This window comes from Hippoglossus stenolepis, chromosome 14 (genome assembly GCF_022539355.2).
Source record: "Hippoglossus stenolepis isolate QCI-W04-F060 chromosome 14, HSTE1.2, whole genome shotgun sequence".
NCBI lineage: Eukaryota > Metazoa > Chordata > Actinopteri > Pleuronectiformes > Pleuronectidae > Hippoglossus > Hippoglossus stenolepis.
Genome location: NC_061496.1, coordinates 26,948,323 through 26,956,932, shown reverse-complemented (window position 1 = coordinate 26,956,932; position 8,610 = coordinate 26,948,323). Strand labels below are relative to the sequence as shown.

General features: G+C 42.5%; 1 protein-coding gene across 2 annotated transcripts; it reads left to right on the top strand.

The window, feature by feature from the left end:
- The first annotated feature begins 1,632 nt into the window (after window positions 1–1,632).
- On the top strand, window positions 1,633–8,236 carry ptmaa (prothymosin alpha a). Of its 2 annotated transcripts, none has more exons than XM_035176608.2 (5): window positions 1,633–1,838; window positions 4,897–4,965; window positions 5,052–5,121; window positions 6,069–6,154; window positions 7,325–8,236. In XM_035176608.2, exons 1-5 carry the CDS (start codon window positions 1,794–1,796, stop codon window positions 7,361–7,363), a joined length of 309 nt encoding a protein of 102 aa, XP_035032499.1. In that variant the 5' UTR covers window positions 1,633–1,793; the 3' UTR covers window positions 7,364–8,236. The 2 variants fall into 2 exon arrangements, with proteins under 2 accessions (XP_035032499.1, XP_035032498.1); XM_035176607.2 differs by having other exon boundaries at window positions 1,635–1,838; window positions 5,052–5,127.
- Window positions 8,237–8,610: the final 374 nt, after the last annotated feature.

The following is an 8,610-nucleotide window of genomic DNA, read 5'->3' as shown; positions in this document are numbered from 1 at the left end:
AATTACAGCAGTGGGTATGACTTAATGGTTTTCACTTGAATACAATTACATTACAGTCCAGAGCAATGCTCATATTATTTCTATTAAATTAATTTCGTTGCTTGAGTAATTCCAGTTTGTGCAGTTTTAATAATATTATTATAAACCTTTTTATTTCTAATTTTTATTTTTCAAAACATAGTTACAAAGTGCCTCACAACAAGTAAGACAACAAATCAATAAATAGAAATAAACTAAATGTACAGCCTAAATAGATTCAAGAGGTTCTTCTATCAGTATAAATAAAATAATAAAAAATCAACAGAAAACTGATAAAATTAAGAAAGGCTTTCTGGTGGAAGTACGTACACATAATCCGAATTTCAGAGGGACATTTATTTGCTTCATATTAACAGACCATAAAGATTTGAATATGGATTTAACTTGCATTTATTAAGTTTATACATTTTAGACTGATTGAATGTGATAATTGGTAGATCTACCTGACATTATTCAAAGTAGTCAGGCTACAATTGGACCAGTTACAACATCCAAAATTCAGCCTGTAGCTAATGCTTTGGTACGTCCAAAATGAGTCATTTTGAATGACTGATTAGCCAATAGTAAACGGAGAACATGAGTGTAGAGTGGGCTGTTCAGTTTATTATGGGATTAAAGCTACACAGCATATGGACTTGTTTATTAGCAATTCAGGTTGCTTGTGTGATATTTATGTCTGTCTGCGTTTAGGGTGCACATGGGTACTTGTAATTATTTTTGTGAAGACCATTTTGAGGACCTTTTTGAAAAGTGAGTACATTTTGGCCAGTCCTTACTTTTTCAAAGGCTAGTTTGAGGGTGAGGACTTGGTTTTGGGAGTTGTGATGGTTAAGGTTAGGGTAAGGGGCTGGCAGATGCATTATGCCGATGAGTGTCCTCACTAAGACAGAAGTACAAGAATTTGTGTCCACGCACACACACACACACACACTCTGGTCTCCATATTTGGAGGACATGAAATTGACCTACATTAATTTCCTGAAGACTAAATGTAACCTCAAGCCTAACTACTAAACCTAACCTTTTCCCAAGCTTAGCCTGAACATATAACCGTACCCTACTATCTCTACCTAATGTTACCCTAACCTAGGTTTAATCTAATTTTACCCTAACCTAAACATACTCTAAACTTAATCTAATCTTAACCTTACCCTAACCTTACCCTGACAGTTATCTAATTTTACTCTAACCTTAAACTTAATCTAACCTTAACCTAAGCTTAACCAAATTTTACCTTAAACTTTCAGCTATTTAACTTAAAACCTTAACATAATCTTACCCTCCCCTGAACTAACTTACCTAAGCCAATAACCATAAAGATTAAAAATGTGATGATGTGTGCTTTGTCCCCACAATACCTTTAATGTGGCTGTGAAATCAGATTTAGGTCCTCACTGCATTGGTAATACCTAGACCAGACACACACACAGAGGGGGGGAGAGAGAGAGAGAGAGAGAGAGAGAGAGAGAGAGAGAGAGAGAGAGAGAGAGAGAGAGAGACGTCTATTGTTTCCCTTGCAGGCTGAATATTTTCAAAGCTAATGGACCAATCAGCGTGTAGGCCCAGACACCTATCGCCTCCCACTTGTCTATAAAGGCAGCAGCTCTGACTGGTGGACCCGCCGCTGGCAGGACGACGTCTTTTATTTTCCACCCTCACAGGTTTAAGGACTCTACGTCTGTTCTTTTTTTAAATTTGATTTTTACATTTTGCAATATTTTGACTGGATATCCAGCTCTTCTCACACCAGTAACATGGCGGACAGTAAAGTAGAAACCAGCGTGGAAGTGAGCGTCAAGGTAAGGACAAGAGATGAAGATAAGGACACAATGCTTTTTTTCTGCCAACTCTGCATCCATTAATAACTGTGCTGGTAATTGATCTATTTCAAGCCGCGCCGTGTCGAGCTAACGGAAGAGTCGCGGTTGATTTCGCAGCATGTGAGAAGCGGACAAACGGTGTGAATTGGACATGAAAGTGTGTTTGCGGGGAGACGTGTGTAGGTGAAGCAGCTGTGAGAGTGGATGAGGAGCAGTGAGGCTGCAGCCGAAGCCTCCCGACACATTTCAGCATCTGTCATTTCACTAACTACACCGAGCACACTCCGCGGGAGGTTGTACAATGAATGAACGAAGTCAAATCTCACCAAGTGAGGTTACCTCCAAGCCCCGAGAAGCGGTCTGAATGAATGCAGCCATTTAATGGACTTTGATTATTTAACTCCGCTCCCGCCCACTCGGTGTTTGGATGCAAACTGTCGGCTCATTAAAAGAAGACCGAAAAAGCGACGGTCCCGTTCGAAGCGCCGCTGTCCCCCTGTTCACACATCGGCTCCGTACAGAGGGGGAGCGCGGATTTTTCAGAATGGCTTTTGTGTCCCACGAATTCGTGCACACAACAAATGGATTCACATTGTACGGAGTTATTTTGTTCGCACAGAGCCGCGTAGTGAGACGACGCAGGTTCTGACTCACACCTACTTAATAAGTACAGTATCCAGATTAGTCCGCCAGGTTGTAACTAATCGGTGACGTGACTGAACAATAATCTGAGTTTATTCATCTCGAGCTCCTCCCGACTGAGCCCCGGTTCTCCGCCGTGAGCGCGCACGCCAATACATGTGTGTGTGTGTGTGTTTGTGTTTAGTTGTCATTGCGGAGGCATCGTGTGTATCAACAGAGCCCAGGGTCGCTCATCTTCATCACGGAGCTCTCTTCTTCATCGCGGGGCTCTCTGTAAGATTTCCTCAACTCTACCTGTCGGTCACGGTGAGCGCGGGTCCTGTTGCTTCACGCAGTTCCGTGTCCTTTACAGACAGTCCGTGATTCAAACCGGAGCAGCGGGTCCACAACAAAGTGACGAAGTTACTGTTTCATGTGTGTGTGTGCGCGGCACACAGCGCGCGCTCCGCTCCCAATACTTCAAGCAGCTGGTGCGCGAGGAGGGGCAGGGTCGTGCGCGTCTCACTGAACTGCGCGCGTAGCCGCAGGGGGGCGCGACGGAAACGGACTGATCTGCAAGAAGAGCGGAGGGATGGAAACAGACAGACAGACAGGCAGGCAGACAGACAGGCAGAGAGACAGTCAGGCAGAAAGACTTATAGACAGACAGGCAGGCAAACAGATATATAGATAGACAGGCAGACAGACAGACAGGAAGGCAGACAGACAGACAGGAAGACTTATAGACAGAAATGCAGGCAAACAGATAGATAGACAGGCAGACAGACAGGTAAACAGAGAGGCAGACAGGCAGACAGACAGGCTGACAGGCAGGCAGACAGACAGACAGACAGAAAGAGAAAGCAACACCAGTGTTCAGTAATGTGTTTGTCCACCACTTGCCCTCTGAACAGCTTCATTTCTGTTCACTCTAAAAGTCAGTGGAAGTGCACTGGACAGATTCTTCTTACTTGTGACAGTGGTGGTGGTGCAGAGAGTCCAGCATCTCCCAGGTGTACAGTGACTGTGAAGGCCACATGAGTCACATCACTCATCTAGGCACTGAGTGACTCCTCCTGCCCCACTGTCACCCTGTCTGTCTCTCCACTACAGACAGACAGGCAGACAGATGCTCAGCATTGTGATAGCCACACAGGCACAGTTAAATAAAGTTAGAGTGACTGAGGCCTGTTGTTAGTCTAACAAGTGGAGGCAGGCGTGTGTGGACAGGTCTGATGATGATGTGTGGATTCCTCAGCATGAAGACGAAGGAGGAAGTTATGCTGCTCTACATTATTCAGTCAGAAGACACCAGAGAGAGTAGTAAACATGCCCTGGGTGCAAATGTACTATACTACTATATGAATATAGTAGTATAATGTTATAATACTAATGTGTAGCAGAGTGTATGCTAAGTAAAGTGTTTTGCAGGTGACTGATCTACTGCAGTTGTTTAAGGAAGCTCTCCAGAAGAAAAACATGTATTTGCTTTGGCAGCTGATCTGATTAACAGACAAGAGAATAATCAGCCTCGGGGCTGCTGGGAGTTGTAGTCCTTGCACTGGTGAGCCTGTGGTTTCTCTGCCAGGCTCCGCTCTGACTACATGGCAGCAGTGACAGACAGTGTCGGGTTTCAGGGAGCCAGTAAGAGGTGGGAGGGACTTGGGAAGAATTCACCAATAGGAGGGCTGAGCTTCACACTACCACCTGACCGCCAAAGGCAACTGGCAGCCTATGGTGGCAGCCCAGCTCCATGATGGTGAGGAGGGTTGAGGCTGTAAAACACTTCGGAGAGTTTCCCTCCTTTTCTGCAGGACGCAGGCTTGTCTGGTACCAATCAGAGAGCCTGGAGTATCTAAACAAACCAACTCTTTCTTTGGTGGATATTGAGGGTTATAAATTATTGCCTTTATTGATATGTCTTTCATTCGGTTTATTTGGTGTTTTACAGCACACTTTTTCAAATGCTGTACAAACGTGACACTTATTCATTATTAACTGATTAATCATCCACATTAAACGACCATTTAAAAAAGCAATCAAAATAATATATTTGCCATATATTGTATGGGTTTTAGGTTGAGTACTTTATGAAGTGTTTCCTGTTCTACACAGAGGACGAAACTAGTGCAGTCATAGTTTGACCACAGAGACAGAGTCTGAGACAGAAATAGATGCACTACTACAATGCAACGTTAGAAAAAAATCACAGAAATATCTAGACATAGAATTTGATGCCAGAAGCTGAATGTCGACCCAACACTCAGTCAAGTTGATCTGAAAACATTAAGAATGTCACACATTGTCAGATTTGGTCACCAGGTCATTTCATGTTTTCCTTTTATTTGTATCAACTCAACGCCCCATTCATAAAAGTGTGTGACATGTGTGTGTCTAAGAATACGTTTGCTCTCAGGAGCTGAAGGAGAAGAAGAAGACCGAAGAGGCAGAGAACGGAGAGGATGCTGCTGCCAACGGCAAAGCGGTAAGACAGCGCTTCTCTGCTTGCAGAACACGAATGATCCATGTCTCTGTGCTGGTGACAAATATAACTCTGTCTCCCCCTGTCAGGACGAGGAGAACGGCGAGCAGGAGAATGAGGTGGAGGACGACGTAGGAGAAGAGGAGGACGACGAGGATGGTGAGGGTGGGTGTCTTCATACCATGTTGAACAAAGACAAAAAGGATGGTGTTACCTGCCAGTGAACCACCAACACTATTGTTGTGAGATTGGCATTCTTTATTATAGGATGTTTTCTCCGGAGCAAAAACATTCACTATTCACTTAAATATATATTTGTATGAAGTTTTAGAATCTTATTCACTGTGATGATTATTTGTACCTTGTGACAGATTCACCTTCACATTCTGTGAAAGCACCTGCACATTTACAACAGGAAAACAAACAACACTTTGACACCACAGCAGCTCGTGTCACAGTCACCTTGTCGGCACAGTGTGCTTGGTATTGGCCGTAGCTTCAGTACCGACAACGGTACAGCAGTTTATTCACAAAGCCTAAACTCTAATTAACACCAACTTCCAATTAATGCAACTGTTGTTAATTATTAAAACAATTCAGATTCAAGCGTCCTCTGTGTTCAAGGGGAATGTTTCTCAGGACCCTTCAAACAACCAAACTGGACTCAGGATAAGAACTAAAAACAATAAAGTCACAGTGTACACCTCAGACTGTGTGTTGGGTAACATGAACATGTAAAAACTGTTATGTTACTGCTGCTGAAACAGAACTGCACATTCAATGGAGCAGGATTAGCGATGGACGTGTGCTCATTTCAGTGAATTCCTTATCGAGTCAATAGAAGGGTTAGTGTGCCACCTGGTGGCCAGACTGTACAACTGCACAATGTCCTTGAGACCATACTGGTATCAACATTGTTACTGTAACGGGGAGTTAAACCCATATTCGCTCACTGGTGATTGGGAGATACATTTTCTGAAAGTTTAACTGAGACATGCAATGCATTAGTCAACACAAACATGTGTGAGAAATTCAGACTGTGAGGACATTGTAGTAAACTGAAGACTGCGTTTATCCAAAATCACTGTGATGATCTGTGTGTTCAGGTGATGAGGAGGACGATGAAGATGACGACCTTGATGGACCAACGGGGAAGAGAGCGGCTGAGGATGATGATGATGATGATGAAGAGGTGAGGAAGAGTTTCCATACATGAAGAAGAATAAGTGCCCATATTGTTGACACTGTGACAGTACAGGGGAGGTGAAGGGAGTATAATGTGCACACTGGGGTACTCACAACTTTGCATCATTGGACCTAAATAACTAATTGTTATTTTTCATCATCTACAGAACACAAGGTCACAATATTTCACAAGCATCTTTGTTAGTTAGAAAGTAGTTCCTCTGAAAAGGGTTAGGGTTAGTGTGAGTGCTGTGCATTATTTATGTGTAACCAGTTTATGAAAGGTTCCAACAGTGGAACAAAAAATAATTGCAGGGCTGTCCAAGGCACACACACTGTTTTCTGCTAGCATGCTTAACCACTCAGTGTCTGCTAGATACACATGGTGTATAAACAGTGAGATATGGGAACACACCTTTTAGTCAGATAGCACAGAAGAGAGGATCAAATGCACTGCTCATGGATATTGGAGCTTTCACTGAAAGACAGACTCGATATCAAAATCAATATGTGTCCACCAGAGGAGGAGAGCAGAGAGCAGACATGGTTCAGTCAGTGAACTGTGCATCTGCAACAGTAGGTTAAAACAAATAGGTATATTATATATGTAACAGGTATTGTTTTGATTTGTACTATTCTGAATTAAAATAATGCTTTATTAAAATATAGAGAAAAAATTTCAGAATTATTGACGCAGTCACTGGTGTTCAGTTTGGCAGCTTATACTGTTTCTGTCACAGTAGAAGACAATGATTTTTAATCTTAATCAGTTAATTAATCAGAAATAAATGCAACTGACAGGCTTAATGCAAACATGCTTTACTGTACAAGCTCAGTGTAATCCTCATTGTTGATGCACAATACAGTGAATGGCACACAAAGACAGTGACTGATGACCTTCTAGTCCCTTTATGAAGACATACATCATCTATAGTATTGTTTTCTTAAATGTTCCTGTGTCATTTGCAAATACATGTAAAGAACAAACTGTCAAAACTATATTTTACCTTTTGTAAGGATGGAATTCCAAGCTCCACTTTAAAACAGCACAGCCCACATTACAGACAAACCAGCATGTTGGCAGTTGTCCAGCTCTGAAGAGGGAGGGGAAGGTGTGGTAACCTGTGTTCTCTTTACCTGAGATGACACGTCTCACCTCGTTTGTCTTCGTTTCCAGGACGAAGTTGAAACCAAGAAGCAGAAGACAGATAAGTAGAGTTTGGCCAAGGCCGCGCTGTCTGGACGACGACGCCACCGAGAGGACAGACAGCCAGTTTTCCAGCAAACCTTCAACACCTCAGTCCTCCCTTCTTAACAAGAATACTTTTACAAACAGAATTAGTTTGTATTTTTATTTACATTTTATATTTTTGTAAATACTGTAAGGAGGTTGGCCATTTTGCAACAATGATCTTTCTTGGTATCAAGTGGTGCTTTGAGGACTTTTAGATTCAAACTTATCATCAGCCGTCCACATTCTGCATCAGCCAATCAGAGGCATCCACCCTCACCCTCCGCCCCCCCCCACCCCAGCTTACTTTTATTACATTAGGGTTCTGCTTAGGGTTCCTTCAGGGTGTGTGTTGACTTTTAGTGGCATGGGAAAAATAACTGATTCTGCACTTCTCAAGAGTGCTGATAGTGTATTACTGGTAGTTTCAGCTGTCCGTCTGTCACCGTCTGTCTGTTACGGCCAGATGTTAATGTTGTTATGTCTGTGCTGTTTTGTTGAACAATAAACAGTCGTTTGATTTTGTTGGATTGTACCTGTGTTAGTTTATACCTGCAGTAAAAAGAATGAGGAGAATCAGTCTTCAGTGACTGGAGTGTCAAAATCTAAATCTGTTTCAACAGCCAGGAACTCATCTAATCTCCTCAATGTCACAGTAATGGATTAAAGCTGGTATCCAGATTTGTTTTTATTATTTTTTTAGATAACTGGTTAATATTTTGTGGTTGAGGATTGTATAACAAGTACTGGCATATTATCTGTTGGAGACTCTCTTCATACTTTTGAAAAAAATATTCAGCTTGTCAGGTTGCACCTGTCCTGGTTGACAGTTTCAATAAAGTTTGTTCCAAACAGTCAGTGCACTGAAGGTCCTGTATTTCACACACAGACTGTATGTAATCAGATTTCACAGCATTTCCACTTCCTCCCACCCAGCACTCTCCAACACAAGTGTAGGAGTGAGTGATCAGCAGGCTGCAGAGAACTGATCCTGCCTTCACATGGAGGAGCTGGTTACTGAGCTGCACGGTCGATCAATCTGACAGAACTGTCCTCTTCACCACATAACAATCATAATGCAATGAAATGATTACAGTCCTGATATATCACATTCACATGAAGGTGAGGTCACTGTGATGTTGGTCTTTGAATGCCATGCACCAAAATCTAATCAGTTCATCTTTGAGTCCAATTCAATCTTTTTACCAAATCTGAAGACATTCCCTCAAGCT

Coding starts and splice junctions, on each gene's coding strand:
- ptmaa (XM_035176607.2), top strand. CDS start 1,794: ATGGCGGACAGTAAAGTAGAAACCAGCGTGGAAGTGAGCGTCAAG. Junction 1,839..4,896: donor GCGTGGAAGTGAGCGTCAAG/GTAAGGACAAGA, acceptor GTTTGCTCTCAG/GAGCTGAAGGAGAAGAAGAA. Junction 4,966..5,051: donor CTGCTGCCAACGGCAAAGCG/GTAAGACAGCGC, acceptor TCCCCCTGTCAG/GACGAGGAGAACGGCGAGCA.